The sequence below is a fragment of the Melospiza melodia genome, chromosome 1 (assembly GCF_035770615.1).
Source record: "Melospiza melodia melodia isolate bMelMel2 chromosome 1, bMelMel2.pri, whole genome shotgun sequence".
Classification (NCBI taxonomy): domain Eukaryota; kingdom Metazoa; phylum Chordata; class Aves; order Passeriformes; family Passerellidae; genus Melospiza; species Melospiza melodia.
In genome coordinates, this window is record NC_086194.1 from 160,645,525 (window position 1) to 160,668,430 (window position 22,906).

Genomic DNA, 22,906 nt, shown 5'->3' on the forward strand with positions numbered 1-22,906 from the left:
ATTTCACTGCAGCTTTCTAAGAATTTGAGATAATTCAGTGCCAACAAGCAAGTATTTCCTTTTGGGTCCCTTAACATAGGTATCTTCTCATGCTGGCCATCAAATCAGTTCATCCTGGTCCCAGAAGGCTGCTGACATTATCCCCAGCCTGCAGTGAAGAAATCACTGCACTGGAAAACTCAGGCTTTCCATGTCCACACTTGCTCTTAAACGAAAATTAGCTCAGTTATAGTCCAAAGGAGCCCTTTAATGGCCAACATATGCTTTGGCATCCTGCCAGCAGAGCTCTCTTAAGACCATCCAGCAAAGTGACACCATCAGTTACAAAATCTATGTGTGTCAGGTCACTGGGTTATGAAACAGAAGTGTTGTAAGCATTTAAGGACGTGGCTTAGGCTCTGCTGTGAGCAAAGACAAAATTATTGTTCTGGAATCGGATTACTATCTTGGAAGGCATTCCAGTAAGAAAGGGTCACTACATTGTAATAGCATTAATACTGGGAAATATGAGTTCCAGTGTTCAGAATTGTTAAAAAACACTGAAACCAGTAAAGATGCTAATCCATGGGGTGCTACTACGACACAGCAGCTACCACGACGTTGAGGTACTGCATGCTTGGATGGAAAAATCCATCTCAGACTGCACTGTGCTGGACTACAGTAAAAATCAGAAGTCACTCTTTCCACAGGAAATGACAGCAACACAAAATGAAAACCATGATAACAAGCAATACGAGTCTCCCACACATTACTTCCTAGTAACACTGAAGAAAACACACACATGTAGCATACTTCAAAAAAGTCAGCTCCATTGCAGAGGTATCATGAGCAATGAGTGTGTGTCCCTCTGAGTCAGTCCTGGCTCTCAAACCAACTGAGAGCCAGGAGAGCGACAGAAGGTGAAAACTACAATAAAATCAAAAAAGAAAGGGGAAAAATGTGAGAAAATAAAGTCAATGCAGGCAAAGTATCGATACATTGTACTGATTCCAAAAATGCAACCTGTATGAATATTTTTAAAATACACACCATGGCAGAGAGAAAGACAAACTCTCAGACAGGTGATACGGCTGTCAAACCTTAAACTATGCAGACATATGTGGAAAAAGAGTGGCCAATATCAATAAACATCTAGATCTAAGCTGAGAAGGACTGCTAGCGTTATTTTTACGATTGCACTTCTGTAGCAGTCAGTTACGCTGACTATGGTGGCAACCACTACGTGGGATGAAGAGCCAAGGCAATGTAAAGTCATACTAAACAATAAAGTATAGAGGGGGAAAATTAAAAGGTCAGACAAACATAAAAAGGAAAGATGGAAAACAATACAGATACTAATAAAGTTTCTAAATTGCAGTGCAAGCGATTACAGAGATTACATCCTTCCCAAGCCACTTTCTTCTCTTCCCACTTCTCCTTATCCTTTTCTGCAAATGAAAATGTAACTTTTGTTTATGCCTATATGTAAATGCTGAGAATCAAAGGCATTACACCAGCTTCTGAGCACTGCAGAAAAATGAAAAGGCCATTATTTGGATGGAGAATTAGTCTGTATCACTGACTTGACTGCTCCCTTTTTTATTAGCAGCTGTTAGAGAAGGGATCAGGGAGTGTGCTGGTGCAGTGCAGCTGTTCCACATATGTTATAAATAAGGGCTGGTAAAACCTCATCCTATTTTTAACATTAAGAAAAAAAACAAGTCACAAAAACTCCCCATTAATGCCGTGTAAGTGGAACTTTTCTCCTCTTCTTGACTTTAATGTCCAGAACCGAATACTCAAACCAGACCATTCTTAAAACAATATTCATTTAAAAAAGGAAAGAAAATGCAATTTAGTGGAATCAGATTTAGGCAGCCTGGAGGATGTAACCAATTAGTGTGTACAGTGTCTTTTCCTTCAAAAGCAGACACTTGATCATGATGAAAACAACCCCCCGAGATTTTATTTCCAACAAAAGTGCTGGATTGCTGCATTGAGGTTCCTCTAGCATAACCCAAAAGCTGAGCCACACCTCATGTGGCTCTGTCAACACCACCCACCCTTCCCAAAGCTGCTGGCTCCCCTTGCTAGATTGTGTGGCCAGAGCCCCGGTGCTGCTCACCAACCCCAGTGCAGCAAATGGCAGCAACCATTCAAGGTGCAAGTGAAATCCCAGCCCCAGGCAATCCCCACTCACCTGTTTTCGGGGTCTGGCACAGTCAGGTTGCGTGTCACGTAGCACATCTTGAGGGGAATTGTCTTCCTGTCCCTGTGGATGGAGAGCGAGAGCTGCGCCGTGGGCTCAGCCGAGGCGCAGCCCAGGCGCGGGGACTCGGGCGGAGGCGTCTCCCAGCCGATCTCTGACACGGGGGAGCCTTTCTTCACATAGGGGGTTGCTTCTCTCATGTATTTCACTGTGGAAGAGAGAAAAAGTGATGGAAAACAGTAAATAAATGAATATTCTGGAGTTGCATGCTCGTGTGAGCTCTCTGGACTGGTGTTAACCCTCGATGCTGTCCATTAATTCTGCTCACCAAGCATCCCAGCATGGGAAGCTGTGCAAATACAGAAGATGCAGATGTGCCTGCTGCCAGTATCAGTATGGTGCTATGAGTAAAATGAGGGAGAAAAACAGAATTAGCGAAGTAAGAACATAGAGCCATACAGTGCAGGGCCAGGAGAGCCATCCCACCTTTCTGTGACAGTGGGTAATCAGTCATGCAACAATTGCTTCACACAGAAGCCATGAGCAGTCTGAGGTACAGGGATGTTTAAAGAAAGACATTCCACCAAGTGACAGTGACCCTGTTATTCCCCTATCTAAAATGTCCCAGCAATACTTCCAGTGATTCCAACTCACATCTCGCTTCTGCGCTTCTGGTTCACACTTGTCAGTGTTCCACCACTAATCTCAACAATTATTTCCGCTTGCTGGGAAGCAGTTTTGTCTAATCTACTTGGACATATATATATATATATATATATATATATATATATATATATATATATATATATATATATATATATATATATATATATATATATATATATATATATATATATATATATATATATGGAGCAAACAAAAACCAATCACTTCTTAGCCTTCTCTTGGGGAAATTAAATGGAATTTGAGCCTTTTGTGAGAGTGAAGGTGTCAGATTAGATCTCAGCCTGTTACAGGCTTTTTTCCAGAATGGATAAGAAAAGTGAATGTAGGATTCTGAAATTATCTTACTATATTAAATTATCTTACTGCATTATACCTTTTTTACACATATGCTTCATATTCCCCTCTTTATGCAGGCAAATACTGCAACATTTTTCTCTTGTTTTTTAATCATTTTCATAGTTTAAGCTCATGGTTGCTTTTGCTATTGATGGACTTGACAAGTCTGCCAGTCAAAGCCTCCTTCCCCTTCATAAACCTGATGGAACTCAGACAAGACACCCCATTTAAGTGCCCTGGTTAAGCCAATATTCCCCCAGCACACAGCTGTGGCTGCATCACTGGCTGCCGCCACTCGATTGTCCCCACAACTCAAACAGCAGTGACACCATCTGAAAGGGCCTGGGCATTGTGAACTTGCTTGGGGGAGTTATTAAAATGCTGTGGGAGAACATTTCAAGGAAATGGTGCAGATCATCATGTCAGCTCAGCTGAAGAAGCTGGGAATGACTGAATAACAAAAAGGTGGGTAAATTACAAAAGGGCATTGCGGTGAACCACGTTAAATTAGGGAAAGTCAACGGAAGTTTTTCAGTTCAAAATGAAAGCAAGAGAAGTATTCAGAAGAGTGGAGAAGAACAACAGTGTTCCTATTATCAAAACTACAGATCAGCTGATTAGCTTCAGCAGCACTATTTCAAGGCATTTCATAAAAAAATTACCAAGAGAGAAACCAGTACAAATCTAGAGTCCAGGCTCTGTGAGCACCTATTGCTCTTTTTCTCTAAAACACCTTAGTGCCCATGTTGCCATTGTTCATTTTATCCTTTTAAAAAAAATACGTTAACTTCAATCACAAGGATTTCTCTGTTTAGGATATTCCTTTTTGGGAAGGACCATTTGTGATTTATCAGAAAGGCAGTCCACTGAACACTGTTGTTTTTAGTTCCTTGTCCGACCATATTCTGAGTATATTCTTAAATTAATTCATTCCCTTCTTAGGAAGAGTTGGCAAAGAACTCTGCCAGGCTTCCAGAAACTATTTCAGGCAAAAAGAGTTGAGATTGATTTTTAAAAACTTTTTAGATATCTACCTAAAGTCCATTATCTAAAAAGCGGTGTCACCTAACTCCTCAAACCAGTGCTCATCTTTTGAGGACTCCAAAAATTACATGATTTTCAAAGGTGCTGAAAATAAGCAGCTGTTGCCAGTGTCATAGAGATATTGGTTTCAGCAGCTGCCATCTCAGTTTGGATGTACTCACAGCCTTAGGGAAGCCAAGAACAGAACAGATACAGATGTGTGTATCTATTCCTGTTAACACTGAACACGACCTTGTCATTAATTTCCATGGGCAGAACAGCTGAAGCTGTGAAAATCACGTTCAACTTCAAACAAAATTTTGTTCCCTTTAAAATTAGAGATTAATGATTGCTCTGTTGAAAAAAGTAATCCAGTCAGTTTTTGAACACTGGTACAATGACATTCCAGCAAATGTGATTCCAAATAAAGGTCCAGGTCTCAACTGAATCTTTATTTCTTCTGTGCTATTTTTGTCCTTCCAGTTGCAGTTATATCCATTCAACCCTGGCATATTTTAATTAAGAGGAGGAGAGAGGGGCAGGGAGAGGAAGGAAGCTGAAGTAAAAACTTTGGCTGGAACCTTAAGCAGAACACAAAATGTGAATTTAATTCCCCAGAGACAGGACAGAAGAAAAGAGGCAGCCTTTCCATGTCCCAAAAGCCAAGTTTCCATGGGATGTACCGGTGAATTCATGGCAGACAGCTGCAGTCCTTCATAAAGTTCCATGAAAAAGGAAGCACGAATAGGGGGAGAGCAGAAACACCATCCTCTTTCCAGAAACTGAGCCTCAAACACAGCAAAAGCCAAGAAACTACCTTGAGGAAGTACATCCTATGAAAATTCCTTCCAACTTCTGAACTTACAGACATCTAGCTTCTACTACATCTCAACAGAAGATGGTTGCTCAGCCCCAGGGATATGAACAAAGAGCTCCTAATGCACTAATAAACTGCTAACACCATCTTCACATGAAATTCCACAGTAGAATGAAAAAATGAAGTAAATATATGCTTTCTGTAAAAAAAAACCCAAAAAAACCCCAAAAAACAAACAAAAACCCCCACATTTTTCTAGCCTCTACTAATAGCATCCCACTTCCTACTAAACACAAGCACAGGTCTCTGGATTCATGGCTGAATTCTGCTGGGTTTTACAGCCCAGACTTTATGGCTGTTGCAATTCAGGTGTGATTCATATTTTAAAAGCCCCAAAATGGATACATATAAAAACACAAATATAATATGGGAGTGGAACAGGTGGCATAACTTGATCCATTTATATAATTTTTTGCTGTTACTTAAACTTCAAAGCCACTGCTTTCCATTTATTTCACCAACATCTGTAATTACATGTCCATAACCAAAGCCCAATTTATGAATTTAGCTGAGATCAGGCACACATTGTTCAGATGACTCATAAGTTTTATCAGCAACTATTTCCTATTTACCTCTAAATTCTGGGTGCAAATACTGCAGAACATGCTGTTTTATAACGATGCACCAGCAACCCTACTACATACATAGCAATTTAGGATGACCCTACCCTTTTACATTCTGCAGCCTGTTCACTAGCCACTTCTTAATGCTCATAGCAGAAAACAAGTTGATACCAGTATCTATTATAGGCATATTCCTATTCCACACTGCACTATCTGAGAATCATGGATAGAGCAAAGTTAAACTGCAGTTATACAATTCACTTCCATCATCAAGTTTTAAAACCAGAAAAAAAGATTATACAGTCTATTGGACTTTAAAGTAATAAAGTGAATAATACTTTGTTTTCAGAGCATTACACTCAAGAGCTGGATTTCTTTTGGATCTAGTGGCACAAATTCAAGTACTGACTGAAAAAGAAAGCGACTGTCAAAACCACTGGGTTTATATATTGCCGATGAAACTACCTAATGAATTAAAACCTCAAAATATTAATAAAAATAAATAAAGCATGCCATTGCATAACAATTTTAAATTATGAATAACTATTTTATTGGCACATATACACATATATATCTTTGGAGTATATACATATGTCTAACAAATATATCTTTGGAGTATGTACATATGTCTAACATATATACAAATATTAAATATGTATTTATATTAAAATGCCACAATCTTTAAGACCCTAAGAATACTGCAAACACAGAAAACAACATGCAGGGACTCAGGAAAAAAATCTAATAGCTTCATTATTTTAACTTAATTTACTTATAGACTGTAAGTTTAGTCAGGAGTTGTCTAAACTCATTTGTTTGATGCTATAGCTCAACTTCAGAGATCCTTATATTCAGTACCAATTAATGATCCATACCCTTTCGCTGCACCACTAATAAGAAACTGTGGTCAAGCAATTAAAATTCCAATCTCCGGAGTGCCCCTCCCCACAAAGAGAAGAGGAAGGGAAGTGGCAATCAAATGAATTAATCCACTGATACACATTGAAACAGTTTGGATTTATTTTTTGATCTGCAAGACAGGGAATGTAGCTTCCAAAAAAGCACTTCATTTATTTGTGCTTCTGCCAAGTCCAAGGACTCCACAATGAATGCTTTGTTACTGTTCACAGATGACTTTTTGGGGGGAAGAAGCAGGCTTTTAATGAGAGAAATACTACAGCCCAACTTGGTCAGGTTCTTGGCCAGACGCCTTTCTGAGGAACTGGGACTCTTCTGACACACTCAAACTGTTTCCTAGGAGGGAGGACAAAGACCACTGAGGGGAAGCCAGCAAGCCTGAGGAAAGCTCTTTTGTTACTACAGGAATGAGGACAGGATGTGTAGGTTTACAATACGAAAGTAAAGGGAGCAACATACCCAAATCTGATTGAAGACACTTGATCAAGGAATTCCCCTTTGCAGGAGAAAAGCAGAGTGTCCTCCAACATAATACCAGCATTTGCCTGCTAGGCTTTATGTGAGAGATCAAACTTCCTCTAAACTCAAGCCAAGTGCATGCCTTACAGTGAAGCACTGTATAAAAATGAGATGAGCTGCTGCTGCCATCATCAAAACTACGACCCAAAGAAAAGAATTTATGAATCAGACCATCTATGAAGACACATCACATGATCCCCTCAGCAGCTTTAATCTGGGCATAAACCAAAAAGCAGTCAACAATCCTGCTTGTCAGTGTTTTCACTACATTTCCTACAGAAACATCTGTTACTACGCTCGGACAAGTATTATCCATTAACATCATCTGCTTTCCCCCATGCTGAAATGGATGTGAAATAGTAAACCTCTTGATCTGCCAAAAGCATCAGATTTCCACCTCCGGGAGAAGACAGAAATTAGTTAAAATAAACACCTTGTAAGAGTAAAAATCTCCTTAATGCTTTTGCCATTTCTCACACTGTAGTAAGACTGTGCTTTTCTACTGTTTTTAAAACAATTCCATTGAATTCACTGAATTGTCTATTCATCTCTTAAAGAGACAGGCTTGGATTTAAATCATAAGGGACTGTTTTAAATCCTTTTTAAAATATATTGCACTTATTATACTTCTTATGTGGAATACAAGAAAGAATATTTCAAAAGAATAACTTCAGAAGGATCCAGAAGACAAAGACATCTTTAAGATAAAGTTTACCTGAAAGGAGCACCTTAGCAATTGGCCCTAAGTGTAGCTAGTAAGCAATCAGGCTTCAAGTTTGAGTTTTCAGTCGGGTACAAATAGGCTGGATTTAAAAGATCAACAACTGCATTTTAAAAATATAAAGAATACTTCATAGTGTGCTTTTAAATTTGCAGCTGCTTTTATTGGAAAGGTGAAGCTATGTTAAGTAGGGATATAAGCAGCATCACACACTTGCACTCAACAAATGAAGGCAGTACCTTCAAAGTACCTTGCAATAAGCAATTTTATGTAGTTAAGAGAATTTTTTTTGTCAACAAGGCAAGAGATTTGCAGTCCTGGCCCCATCAAACAGGAGAAAATGGGACTAAATAAGCTCTTCTCAGGAAGACATGCAAGCATGCAGTTTGTGAAACCTCATGGGTTTGACCACTTGAATAGGTCACAGTGATTAGCCACACTGTGTTATCTACATCAGACTTCAAAAAACGTAACTGACCACTAAAAATGTCTTAGAAGTTAAGAAATGGCAGGGGAAAACCCAGCACAGGTCTTGGCTGGAGCAGCCCCTGTGGCCACTTCCTCCTTCCCATCCGCACCAGGGGCCTCCACTCTGGTTTCAGCACTTGTGAAGCTTACACTCATAATGGAGATTACATTCCCAGGCTATCCCCTGCTTCTGTGTAACACCAAAAACTCCTCCCTTACTTATCCTCCGTTTCTTTTCCTGAGACTTTGCCTGTGGTGTGGGCTGATTCAGCCACTGATTCCCTAGGCCTGACATCTCCCTTCACCAAACACTTCTTCAACAGTTTCTGAGTTTCCTCAACATAAATGTTTTCTAGGGAGGGAAGGCTTTATATGTCTTTTTATCTTATGCAGTGTATCAATTTTGTCAGCTGTAAAGCCTCTAAATAATAATTCCTTTTCATTCCTCCACGAGCTATGATTTTGTACGGCACATGGAGCAGCACGAGCAGAGAACACAGCTCAGGCCCCACCAGCCTGCAGCAGACAGCCTGAAAGCTTCACCTGCAGTCACTTCTCTCTGCGGTCACCTGGAGCTGGTCACTGCTGACCATCCCCCTTCAGCTCCTTTGTGAGCTCAACTTCCATGGTCTGATAATAAAGTTCACGTTTGAAGTTAACAGCATGCATGCTTGAGGAATGCAGGATGAATTTCAGTGCTGGGGTGAGATTTTCTGTATTTCTGTTCAAAAAAGATTAACAGAAATTAATCAGACACAAATTTATGTCATGCACACAATGGAATCAACAATGGAACTGGAGGCTGAATATGTGACACCAGCACTTAAGCAGATAAATTGATTACAAGCAGTCACAGGTTGTCAGTAACCTGGTACACAAAATTTTCAAACTGGTAAAAGTAGTAGCAGTAGCAGTAGCAGTAGTAGTAGTAGTAGTAGTAGTAATAATAATAATAATAATAATAATAATGGCAGACTGTTTCCATTGGGTGTTTCTCAATACTTTCCATTAGAATGTCCATTACATACCTACTATGCTGAATGTCCTACAGTTTCCTTCAAGTAATTTAGTTTATTTTAAATTTCAAAGTTTCTGTTTCAATCAATTGGATGTATTCAGTTCAGAGTTTTGATATGTCACTAACAATAACTGCATGAATTCTAGAGTCAAGGTCCCATAAGCTATTAATCTATCTTTCAAAAACTTTACGTACTGCAGCAAAATAAAGGCATATACATCTCTTCATAATCTGAAAAACAAATTTTAGCTTGTAAATCCCAGAAGTACAAGTTTGGTTAAAAAGAAGATGCTTATAGCTTTATCTAGGAGACACTGATGCTATCTTGAAGAGCTTGTACTCAAAAGAAACAGGACTCAATGAAGAACAAGAAGCAGCTACATTGCACAAATATCTCATATCAAATAAACTGCAAACTGAAAAAAACTACTGCCAAAACCTAAAGACTGTAGCTGCCTAACCTACTACATTTTTAAGTAAAATGTGACACAGCTCATTTGCTACATTGTTATGTGACACTGAACTCTGCAATTAGAACTACGCAGATCTTTCACAATGGAAGTGGAAAACATCTGAAACTGGCAATTTGGGAGCTGAACATGGAAATTAGCAGTCACATTTTGAGAAAAAGCATTGTAGGACCTGTGAGTCACTCACTGATAACCAAACTGGAGCTTCTGCTTGTCCCCAAAGCTGAATGTGTTCTAAGTTTAACCCAAAAAAAAAAAAAAAAAAAGGAAAGAAAAAAATTGAAAAAGGAAAAATTATGTAGTTTAGTCAAATGGAGTACGTAACCCCACTCAAAGGTACAACAGAAAAATGTAACTTCATGTAAAGCAGAGAAATGGAGCAAAATACATTTCTTCAATGGAACTGTAACACTTAGATTCCTAAGGGCCTTCTCCTACCCAAAACTGATATTACACTTTAAAATCTTTTACCTATATGTCAGGAATAAGTTGATTCAGAATTTCTTGTGTGCTGCTCATGCTTGTTTCCCTGCCTCTGTCAGTATTTATAGATCCCTCTCCCATCACCCACACACTCAGATGGAATTCAAGGTGTCTGGCATTGCCAGCCTGTTATAATTTTTCTATTTACATGAGTAATCTCAAGTGTCAGAACAAATATTTCAGCCGCTAGTGATTATGTGAAAAATACATAAGGGTATTACGGTTTTAGAGGATGCTGTTATTTCAGCAGGCACACAAATCATTAAGAAGTACAGGGTAGACTGAAAATGGCACTCACTGAGAGGGAAATTATTATGCTGTGTATGATTGTACCTCTTTTACAGATGGCTAAACTGACACAGGCAAGTTAAACTGCCTTCCTCAAAGTCATGCAGTAAGTCACAGACAGTTCTCAGCATTGCACTCGATTTCTACCTATATTACTTTTTCTCTTTGAACAAGTCACAGAGATCCTAGTGCCAGTGAAAACTGGATTTGCAATGCCTACTGTTTTCTCCCTAAGAGAAGACCTTTGAGGATCTTCTAAGATCTCCAGGATTTATCTTGAAGAGCAGAGCTGCAATCACTTGCAAAGTTTCAGTTCACCCTTTTCATTCTTCACTGGACAATACCAAGAGCTTTCAAAATGAACAAACTCAGGCAAGCATTCAGCTTAGAACTTGCTGTAACTCCTGTGGCTGGGCTGTACACCAAAAGGCATCAGATCATTATAAAAGTCTTTGTTTTGGGGAATCCTTTAGTTTGCAACCTTACCAATGGGACAGGCCAATGGCCATATCCAGAATGCCTGGTTTCAAAGCCCAAGCTCAGCCTCACACTGCCTCACTCTACCTAAAGTCATTTGCAAGACTACTCAGCAGGAGAGTGGCAGACCTGGGATGAGGCTTGGCTGTACACCTATTTCCTGGCTCATCTACAGGCAAAAGAAAACCACCTGAAGCAGACAGATTGCTCACTGAGGCACTGGAAGGGAGGGAAGAGCTCACATGACACCACCCCTTGTATTGCAAGGGGTAAAGGAAACAGGACTGTATATGCAGGAAGGGTGATGAAAAGAGTTGGACAATGAAACATTAAACCACATCCTTGTGCCTCAGTTCTTTGGCTCCCAAGTGAATGGAGCTCTTTTCTACAAGGGATTATGGTTTTCTCTAGGAATAAGCCACTGAAATCCTATCAACAAACTACAACAATCAACAATTAAAGAATAAGCACACCAGTCATTAGCATCAGCTAAAAGGTTTTCAGAAACCACCTGCACTTGGAGCAGGCATGGGAAATTCTCAGAACTGACACAGAAAGAGACTGAGACTGAAACCCAACTAGGCTGCCACAGGACTGTGGATGGCATCGTGTGCTGCTCTTTGCATCTCAAAGTCTCTTACCAAGACCACAGCTCCTCTGTCTCATCCCTGAGGAGCTACAGTTACTGTGTCTTAAAAAATGCCAATGATCTGTGATGGAATATGGTCCTCCTGGAACTTCAGTGCATAATGCAATTTGGGGTGAGAAATACTTGGGAGGAGGGGCAGGTTTATTACATTTAAATAGCCTCATCTAAACTATTCTACAGACAGGATCTCAAAAACTAATTAGTGAACACAGTGAACTCACAAAACACAGTGAATCCTCACAAAAATACTGATTTCAGAAACTGTTTTTTTCCATGAAATGGTTTTGTGAAGTGCTTTAAAAATACATCTTCATTCAAATTCTTTTCTTTCTCTACAAACAAAACAGAACTGCGAATTGACATTTTGATTTAAAATGACTTTTTAAGATCAAACTCCTTTTCTAATAAATATTGCATAGAGTTTCCCAGCATCCATTTTGTCAACTGGAAAATTTATACAGTTATGATTCTATTAGGTTTCTTGCAGTGGACTGGGCATTTAATCAATGAGAGCAAAGAGCATCTAAACAGGGTTAGGCTGCAAATTCCTTTCAGTGAGAAGTTAAATCCCCATTAGCTTTGAGCCATAAGCCCCCCTGGGTTTAGCATGCAGCTTAAAAGATAACTCTGTGAGGGGTCATGGCTCTTTACTGAGGCACAGAAAGCCTATTTCACAGATCGCCTTGCAATAATAATGTAAATATAATCCCGTTTCAGTGGGCACTTGATCCTTACAGAAAACAAGCAGTGTTTTCTGTCCCAGAAAAAAAAATCACATTAATCTTCAATTTAAGGGTAAAGTAATTCCCTGCTTCATTCCAGCGCTACTATAGAGAGCTACTGAGGCTGCCCTGGCCCTGTGCTGATGCTGAGGCCAGCACAGTCCCCCATCTCCTGTAGGGCACAGGCTGCTCTCAGCAGCTGCTGCCAGCAAGTGAAGTCCACTCGGCACATCAAAACACATTTGCTAAACACCGGTTTTGACTGTTTCAGGTTAGGTCAAAGCCAGGTTAAAATAGTACAATCTATTGTTTTTCGAAGTCTGCAAACTGCCTGCCAAGTACTTTTCTGTCAGCTCGTACAGGAGGCTGATAACAGAGGCTGGAAAAGAAACTGAGCTTCAAAGGGCTGTAATAAAATGCAACCGGTTCAAATTATCACACAGAAAACCATTTGTTTAATCAGTGAGAGGAATGGTAATTTGTCTGTATCTCAAATTTATTTGCCATTTGTATTACTGGACCACTTAACCAGGATTAGTGAGGAACCAGGGCATGACAGCCTCAGATGCTGTTCAAGCACAGAACAAAAAGCTGGTCCCCTCCCAAAGATCTTAGAAATCGAGAACAAGTTAAAGGACAATAGGGACACGACAAGAAAATAAGCAGGCAGAAGAGCCCACAGTAAAAATCATGCACATATCTCCCCATGTTGTTACAGCTGCACTGCATTCCCTGTAACAGAGACAGCAGTAGCAGGTGCTGTTTGTAAAAACACTGAAAAAACCTGACTGGGGTGACACAGTTGCTAGGATGCTTTCACAATGAATAGTGGCAAGAATTTCCCGTTGTTCTCACTGCTACTTCCGAAGAAGGGATTCCATCAAGACATAAACTTTCAGCACCACCTCGGGCATAAAGGGTTTTCACACTGGAGCTGTAGCCTGAATATAGATATAAAAGCATTTGTCTGAAGCAAGGACAGCTGAAGTGACTGGGAGTAGCTGGGCACATGAGGATGCCCAGCAGAGCCTGTATGGGCAGGCAGAGTGGCCTCGAGGCACACAGAATGAAAAGTCCTCAATACATGGGCAGACTGACAGCAGCTCTGCTGAACCTCCCAATCTCTGTCTTGGCTTCACAAGTTCAGGCCAATGCACAAAAAAGGGGGAAAAATACCCTGCTTGTATGTCTGTCCGGTGAGACCTGGGGATAATCCTGTTGCAAAAGTAAATAAGCTTGCAAGGCTTGCAGAGTGAAAGCAAAGGATAATACATGTGCATGTTTCATTAGTGCAACTGGTTTTCTTTATGCTCTGGTGTGGAAGCACCTTTGAAATGAGGAGCTGAAAGCACAGCTTTCTCAGCCACATCATCTGTGCTTTTACACAGGCTTGGGGATACACAACAGGGATAACTATCTGTTTGAGGCTTGTTTGCTTTATTTAGCTCAAGGGCAGGTCTCTCTGCTACTTGCAGAGAGCACAATCAGATTATATCAGTGCTGCTGCCTTTTTTTTTTCTTTTTTTTTTTTTTTTTTAACAGCAGCAGCTCCGATGGGCACAGAGGGAGAAAGAATGTATCAAGAATAATTTCTGCCTCAAAGAGCTTCTGATCTCAAGGTCACTTACAATTTCTGCCAAAGTCACTGGGTTCATTATCAGTGGGAATTAGCTCAGGTCAAATGGTCACAGCTGAAGATATGAATAGTCTATAAAGAAGCAAAGAATGGGAAGTGGGAGGAAAACTAACACTGGCAGGTTATGTAGCAGCATGAGTAGCTGTTGAACTCCAGTTCAACAAGAGATATCCCAAATGGAACCACTGAAAAAGAGCTTGGTCAGCTTTAGTGCTGACACCATACCTCAGTGCAGACTGCAAACACCAGCCTGCCTGTATCCCTACAGTCAGGGTGACTCTTCTGTCATCTTGCACACCAAAGACCATGAGAATCATATCAACATGAATTTCTAAAGAGATCACTCATAAATAAGCAGACCTTTGGACTTATTGCTATTGTAGGTTTGTGCTCCTGTTTGTAAAGGACAAGTCTGAAACTCTAGATTTCAGCAAATATCAGAAACTGATAATTCAGTATTTATCTACAATTCAATATTTATCTATAATTCAATACTCATCTACAACTCTTTAAAGACCAATTCTGCAACTGCCTCCCTTTTAGAGACTGTAAGAGGCTGAAATGAAGTTGGTGGCAGATGGAGAGCCTAAAGCAAAACCTTTGAGGAATCTGCCTGATTGGTTATTGAATTTAAGAAAAAAACATGAGGATCTGGGAGAGGATTTTAAGCTAGCTGGTGGCAGAGGTATGTCTGTGACATCTACATCTCTTCCAGCACAGAGCGTGTTAGAAACTTATTCTGGTGGATAAAAAATGGCCCACTAGTTATCCCACGTTAAGAGCTGAGAATACTGGAGTGCTGTATACACTCTTTGCTCAACCAAGGATTATTCTGTAGTTGTTTCATTAAATGCATGATAGATTAGAGAATGTACAAGCCTGTCAATTGTGAAAGAGGGCAGACCAGTTCTGAAGTTTGTGCCAGTAAACAGACTACTTCTAGGTCACATCAGCTTCCTCCAGACTTTTTTTCACACTATTTGTATTGCACTGCCTCCTTGTCTTAGCCCACTGAAGGGACAAATCATCATCACCTTCAGAGCAGGACTAGGAGACTCGTAGGATTCTTGCAGATTGACAGCACAATCCCTGGATCTCAGTTTAGCTTACAAACACTAGACCTGGCACATACTCTGAGGTTTATAGGATTTGTACTTAGCATGCAGTGACACTAATGATCAATGACCAGAAAACCCTCTTCAACAAAAGTGTTAATGAGATAATTCAGTGGCAGCAGATATACAACAGAGCAACTATACAGACACAAGCCAGTTCAGTAACACATGGACATTTATAAATGTACACAGATGTACATGCATCTTTTCAACACATGCCATGTCCTAGGGTACTGTTAGAAATTTCTGGCTCCCCATTCCTCCAGCAGCTGTTACCTGATCACAGGGATTCTACCCCTCAACCCCTGGAACCAATCCTACATTTGTTCCTCTGTCAGGAAGGGAGCAGCAGGCTCCCCTTCAGGCAGGGTGTGCCCCAGCCCCTCTGCTGCCTCCCTGCCATGGGCACACACTGCACACCCCTCTCACCACCCCACTGAGTGCCAGTCTCTTCCCTCGCTGCCCAGAACACCTCACCCTCCCTTTTACCCTTTCCTTCCCACAGCAGCAGCCTCTAAACTCTCCTGCTAAGGAAGGGAAGGAGGAAAGAGAGGGGGCACAGACAGCCAGTGCTGCTGAGCCAGGCTGCCCTTGCCTCTCCCCCTTTGCTCGTGCAGAGGCTGCACACAGGGAGCAGCAGCTGCTGCTGGACCCCAGCTCCTCTCCCACCCTGGCAGCGCCCTGTGATGGGACAGGTGCTGCAAGAAGCTCCCAGGCTGTGCTTGCAGAATGTCCCATGAGATACATGTTGTGCTCTGGTGAATGATGAGAACATGTTCATGTCAGGAATTCTATCTACCATTACACAGAAATATTGTCTCCCTGACAAAATATCTTTACAACATTGATAGCACTCTCTAACCAGTATTTTCAGGTCACTTCACAGCAGCTCAGCACCCACCAGTCAGATCAATTTCTGGCAGTGGAGTTTTAGTGCTCTCTGCAAATGGATGCCTTGGACCTTGGATAAAGCAGGAATGAGGTATCCAGGCTGGACCACGGTATGGCCACCACCACCTTCTGGCAGGCATGGGGAGTTAGAAGAAAATAAAAGACAAAATATATTTAATAATATAAAGTCAAATTAAGTTTTAAGAAAGGGATTGTGATTTTAAGTAAAAGAAAACTTTATCAAATCAAGGACACTGTATCCTAAAAACAAAACAAAAAACCCCAACAAAACCAAAACCCACAAACCACGCAAACACAAAACAAACAGACTGTTTATTGGGGTTGTTAAAGAGATGTTACCTAACAGGATGAGCAAACTCATTACTGCCTATCTCCTTGAAATTCTTCACTTTCTTATAGTCTACAGTGCATTTCCAGAGCATTAGCTGCAATGGCGAATTCCAGCTACATTCAATACAGGCAGTAATTAAATGGTTATAAAAACGTGGAGCTGGAATGCTGACAAGCTCTATGAGCAGCATTATCAGCAGTGACGGCCAGGGAGTCAATCTGCTGCACTTCTCCAATGGTTTAAATAATGTTTGTCAGGATCCCACATTCAACACTTTCTTCCCCCTTCTCTTTGCATCATGCCGCAGTAATTGTGCAGATGCCTGCTGTGCTCAGGAGATGGAAAGCTCAAAAAATTCTTCAGAAGTAAAACACCAAGAGAAAACCACAGCCAATCAAGTCATGTTCCACCTTCCAGCAAGACTAACCCAATGGGCTACCAACAGCTTCTCTCCCAGACTTGCAACCAGTCCTACTGCACCCCAGATCTTCCTATTCCTACTTGGGAACAGAAATAATTATCATTTTAAATACACACTGAGGAGTGAGTGGGTGATATGTACCCATGAGACTCAAGAAGGAGCCTCATATATTTACCTCAAAATTTGTGATCAGGGCTTTTGTAGTAGATGAGACTCTTTTGAACAACATAGCTGTGGAAAAGATGATAGGCTGTGCTATTGCGTTGGTCCAACACTTACTTAAAACCATTTCCCCAATCTCCTACAGTGTACATGTAGCAGCAGGGCCTCTTCATTCCCCAGGGAAGAGGTGAGGAAAGCAGGTCCAAGCACACAGTGACCAGGCAGTCCCTTCTGCTGTGTCCATTGTCCCTCACCCCTGTGCTGGAGCAGAGCTCTGCTGTAACTACAGCTGTCTAAACCAAGCCTCTGACTCGTGCTGTGACGAAATGCAGGCTCCTTTGCAAGGGCTGTCACTTTTAGAAGAACCATTGTTTTTCTTTAAACTCAACAGTTGCTCCTCCAGTGGGAGGAAAGGAAGTGTGCACAGGCAGCCCTGCTGCCATCTAGGCCATCCTGCATGAAGCAAAGCCCCAGCTGCTCACACAACCCTGCATGTTCTGGCATCCATCAGACACAGAAATATCAGCAGAAGCAAAGGCACACACACTGCCTTTTCCCCTACATATTCTCTTACACATTCTCTGCTTCTTACATATTCTCTGTTTACTACTCTACAGTCCTTCTGCAGCCTCGAACAGGCATTCAATTTAAATTACCTTTCCCTACCATCTTCTGCTTTTGATATCCTCACTACATTCCTTTTTATGGATACCCCTTTGTGCTTGTGCTCTGTTTCTGACAAAAAACCTATAGGGCTTTCCCAACTGGTAACCACTACGGAGAAGAAAAGAGATCAGCTCTATTACACCATCTGATTTGTTTCATACAATCAATCATTCAGGCAGGTCAGGCCTGAGTAATTCCACAAAACTAAGAATATGTAATAGCTCATCATCCTTCACTATTATTCTCACCTTTCATCCCTATTTTATTCTCATCAGCAGTTACACACACTTGTCACACCTTATCCTTAAATGCTGAACTCTTAAATCAATGCACTGTCTCCTCTGCCTTCCTTCTGCATTGCCCAGCACTGCAGGGATATGATCCTGACATTCACTAGAATGAAAAAAAGTCTGTCTTGCTTTTGGGTTGCTACCACTACAGACACCCAGCAGTCCCGCCAAAAGCTGGAGAGGCAGGAGGAAGGAAAACACACCTCAAACCTCAGACAATATACTGTACCTCCTTGGAAACACTGATCAAACAGCAGAGTATTATCAGCAGGCTGCTAAAGGAAATAACCAGAGGCAAACCCTTCTTAGACACCAGAAGATCTACAGAAGGAAAGTGGTTATGAAATATTTTATTCCCTTGCAGATTCTTTGGTAAAGAGATATAAAAGCACAGCAAAATGTCTCCTGCATTAGGACATTATAACTCTCACTCTTGACACTGGACTCTGATGTTTAAAAGACATCAGTTCCCACCACAGTCTTATAATATTTCTAGTTGATTAATTAGATTAAGAAATAAATCAACTGTGAAACAGGATTCACCGAAAACCAGGCTCTATTAATTCTGGGGCTGTCAGACTTCATGTTTTTCTGCAAATAACCAGGAAGTCCAATTACATGCACAGCAAAATACCCAGAACATTACATTCCTCAAAGAATTTACAGAGAGAGCCCAAGCCCAAAATAACACTCTGTCTGAGCAGGAACCTGTTGCCTTGCAATAGAAAGAGCCTGAACAGAAGACACGCAGCTGCCTTCGGCTTGTGTCAAGTCTTTGCCAAAAGTACCCATGAGCAAAGAGTCATCCCCACTTAGCAATGCTCCATACTGGGCCAGATGGAATCCTTGATGGAAGCTGAGTGGAGAACTGAGGCCTGAAGAGCCATAAACCTTCTTCTTCCTACACATGCTCAGAGACATGGCACTGCCTGGGCACCACCAGCATCCAGAGCAGCAGCCAAAGCCACCAATCCCCCTGCTTAACCAAGCATGGTGACATTGGTTTTTTAAGATGAAAAAGACCAGGAAATCTTGTAGAACAGAAAACAGGCCTGGCTGAGCTCCCAAGACTTCAGGAGATGATTTAATTGTCTCTGCTGCTTCGGCACAGTTAGCTTTTGGTAGACACATGCTGCTGCTATTCCCTTGGTGATCAAGTTAGCAAAATCAAATGACTAAAAATAAGAAGACTGTGAAGAGAAGGAGGCCTTTAATGTGATCTAACACAACTTAAAATCTAAAATGAAGACAGCCAACAATGTGGCATAATAGGAGGAATTCACTGAGTTAAAATTACTATGTTAGAAACTGGCAATCTCTATAATTCACAAAGATAAATAGTCCTCTCAAGAGGGCAATTCATGCAGCAGTTATTGTAAAGTGGGAAGAAATCAGCTTTTGGAGCTGCCAGGTTTTCTCCTTTTCTTTGTTAACAAGCATGAAGAGTCAGTATCTCATTTTAGTTAGCTGTCAAGCACTTAGCTAAAGTTCAGAGGAATGAAATTCCCCCAGAAGACCAAGAGACTCCACTTGATCAACCTGTATTTGATCTTGCATCGAATTCAGTATTTTAAATCCAAGGTCGTATCATCCAATTATAATTTGTGAATGCCAAAGCGCTACTGCAAAGACTTGGGAGACAGGAAAATAAGAGTAAATTAAATGCTCTGGAGTTTCCATAAGGTTTTTTTGATTACATTACCATACCCAAATCACATGCATATACATTATTCTTTTGACTGCACACCATAATCAGAAGTGGCAAGGCAGTTCATTAAGTTTTGCAAGTCCCAACTAATGGATCTTGAAAAAAAAAGGAAGCTCAAACCCATCCATCCCTCCTTTCCCCATTCCTTGTGAAACCTATTCCAAGTCAAAAGTATGGATTATCCTGTTGCCAATACAAAGCTTAGATAGGCAGAGATAGGACAGACATTCAGGAATTCCTCTGTGCAGGTTTATTTGGATGGCATCTTGCATAGACAGCGAGGAATGGATGATAGAAAAAGACTTTTCTCAGCAGGTGTGAAATTGAATAATCTCTTAAAGTAACTATCTGTGTGAGGCAAAACTAAGCAGAAATATAAATTTAAAAGATCATGACAATCGAAGAACAAATAAATAAATGTATTGTCCTTTTTAATATAGCTACACAACTACACATCCCTGCCACCAAGAAATACATTTACACAACTCAATATTCACCTTGACAGTTCTGGAACCACCTGTCACACACAGCCCCTGCAGCGCTGCTCACTTCTCCTTGGAAGTCTCTCGTGGAAGCCTGAGGGTTCTCAAATGTCCTGCTTTCTGTCTCCATAAATCCAAGATCACAAGTGAGGAACCAGAAATGTACTATTTACACCTAATAGTATCTGAGCTGAACAGTAAAACTCCGCTGCTGAGTATTCTCCCCAGTCCCTGGGGCGATGCCAGATTTTCAGCCCCTGACTGCCTTCACTCCACTGCTCTGCTCAGTGATGGCTCCCAATGACATGAACAAGAATTAAAACTAAAGGCCAAGCTGTCAGAACACGATGCAGTTACACACAACCCTGCAAATTTGACTGTTAATTTCTCTTACTATTACCACCAGTATTTATTGTGAAGATTTTTACTTTGAAGCCAACGAACTCATGCATTTGCATTGAACAGAGGGGACTGTCTGCAGGGAAGAATTAAATTCAGAATATAGTACTGCCAAAGGGAAAAAAGGTTGCAGGAATTAGACAACATATTGCCTCTGTTTTAATTGATGTTTTCTTCTTTTAAAAGAATAACCATCATTTTATTTATACAACTAAAATCTGAACTGCACTCTAAACCCTCTCCCATCACTGAATCAACTCCTACTTTATTCCGTTTTTATGGTAAAATTATAACAATTAGTCTTAACTGGACAGGAGAAAAAAAACCACTTTATTCCATATTCCAAAATATTTCAGCAATCATAAATTACTTTTCTCTAATGCAAGCAGTAATCTGGAACACAATTATTTAGGAACTTAGACTGCATTTATATTCAAGCATAATGACTAGTACCCTCAAATCATGGTCAATTCTCTCACCCTCTGAAAAACTAGTGTCCACATGGGAACCTTGTTCTGAACAACAACTTTAAACAACTGGCCCCAATGCCCAAGGTTTTCATCACATCAATTCTCCAGGCTCACATTACTTCATGCTTTCCAATCTCATATGCACAATTTCAAGGTACAAGTTAAAAGTAAAGCTATATATGGAGGTCTTTCAGAACTTGTTTTCTGCACATTAATATGTATCGTTGACCAAGAGTTATTTTGGGGATCCTCATTTCCAAATGCTAAAAAGTGTACGTAGAAAGGAGAGAGTACAGGACTTGACTTTTTGAAATGCCAGAGTTACATAGGTGTATAACAAGTAAGAAATTCAAAGCTATGGGAAAAAAAAAAATACATAAGAAATCAACCTCAAACCAGGCAAGGTAGAAATAAAACCAAAAGAAAATCCAAAGTTTTCCAAGTCCATACTCAAAAACATATAGAGGTCTAAGCTGACTACAACATGGAGAAACATATTTTAGTTTGCATGGAAAATATTTTTTATTTCCTGGCAGCTAAAACAGGACACTGAACTCTCTCTGCCACAGTCTCAGTCAAGGATGGGTGGTAAAAATAATGGTCAGAAACAGAGCTCTAAGGAAGTTATTTGGTAGCTGTATTTGGAGACATTCAGGGGCCAAAAGTTATTCCAACAATGAAGTAAATCCTCTCTGTGCCCAGACAGCCCTTCCATTGAGGCAGTCTATGGTTACAATAGAAACAAGATCACAGTTAATCTCCAGCAGAGAGCTGCACGCCTTGGCTGGACCACAACCTGTAGCCCTTCCTGGTGCTGCTGACAGAATCAGAGCTGACCAAGCATTAATCAGGAGGACCCAGTATGGCTGCTGTTTCAATCAAAACTAATTTATCCCCTCTGGGCTTTTCCACCTTTTTGCCCATGGATGCAAACCAGATAGAATAATTAAAGTTGGAAAAGACCTTTCAAGATCATCGAGTCCAAGCTTTGACTAAACACAATCCTGTTACCTGAATCACAGCACTAAGAGCCATGTCCAGTCATTTCTTGAACCTCTTCTTGTGCTTGGCCAAACTTTCAGTGAAGAAATTCTTCCTGATTCCAAACCTGAATCTCCCTGGCAGAGCCTGAGGCCATTTTCTCTTGTCCTATTGCTTGTTATCTAGGAGAAGGGACCAATCCCCACCTGGCTACACACTCCTGTCTGGTAGCTGTAGAGAGTGATAAGGTCTCCCTTGAGCCTCCTTTTCTTCAGGATAAACACTCCCAGCTCCCTCAGCTGCTCCTCCTATGACTGACCCTCTAGAGCCTTCACCACCCCACTCTGGGCCTGGCTATTTGGCCAGGTTTTAACCCAGCAAAGTGTGCACCTGTCCAAGCCATGGGCTGCCAGCCTCTAAGGAAAATGCTGAGGGAGACAAGAGTGAAGGTTTTACTAAAGTCCAGGTAGACAACATCCACATCCTTTCCCTCATCCAGCAGGCGAGTCACCTGGCCATAGCAGATCAGGATTTTCCTTTTCCAATCCATGCTGGATGGGCCTGATCCCCTGGTGGGCCTGTAGGTGTGCTGTGATCACACTCAAGATGATCTGTCCTTCCCTGGCTGACAGGCCTGTAGTTCCCTGGATCCTCCTCCCAACCCTTTGTGCAAGATGGGCATTACAGGCCAACCTTCAGTCATCCAAAGCCTTCCAGCTTAACCAGGACTAAAGATAAATGATGGAGAGTTCCTTGACAAGTTTTTCCACCAGCTCCCTCAGTACCCTCAGGTGAATCCAATCCAGCCCTAGATTAGTGGGTATCGAAGTGGCACAGAAAGTCACTACTTCCTCCTGGATTGCAGGGAGTCTGCTCTGCTCCCCATCTATGTCTACCTGCTCAGGGGGTTGGTTTGATGGTTTCCC

General features: G+C 41.1%; 1 protein-coding gene across 1 annotated transcript in view; it reads right to left on the reverse strand.

The window, feature by feature from the left end:
- The window catches only part of SNTB1 (syntrophin beta 1), a 112,915-nt gene that overhangs the window by 55,079 nt on the left and 34,930 nt on the right, over positions 1-22,906 (reverse strand). The window contains exon 2 of the mRNA XM_063173553.1: positions 2,180-2,396. Within this exon, the coding sequence (XP_063029623.1) occupies positions 2,180-2,396 (217 nt within the window). The remainder of the gene's footprint in view (positions 1-2,179; positions 2,397-22,906) is intronic.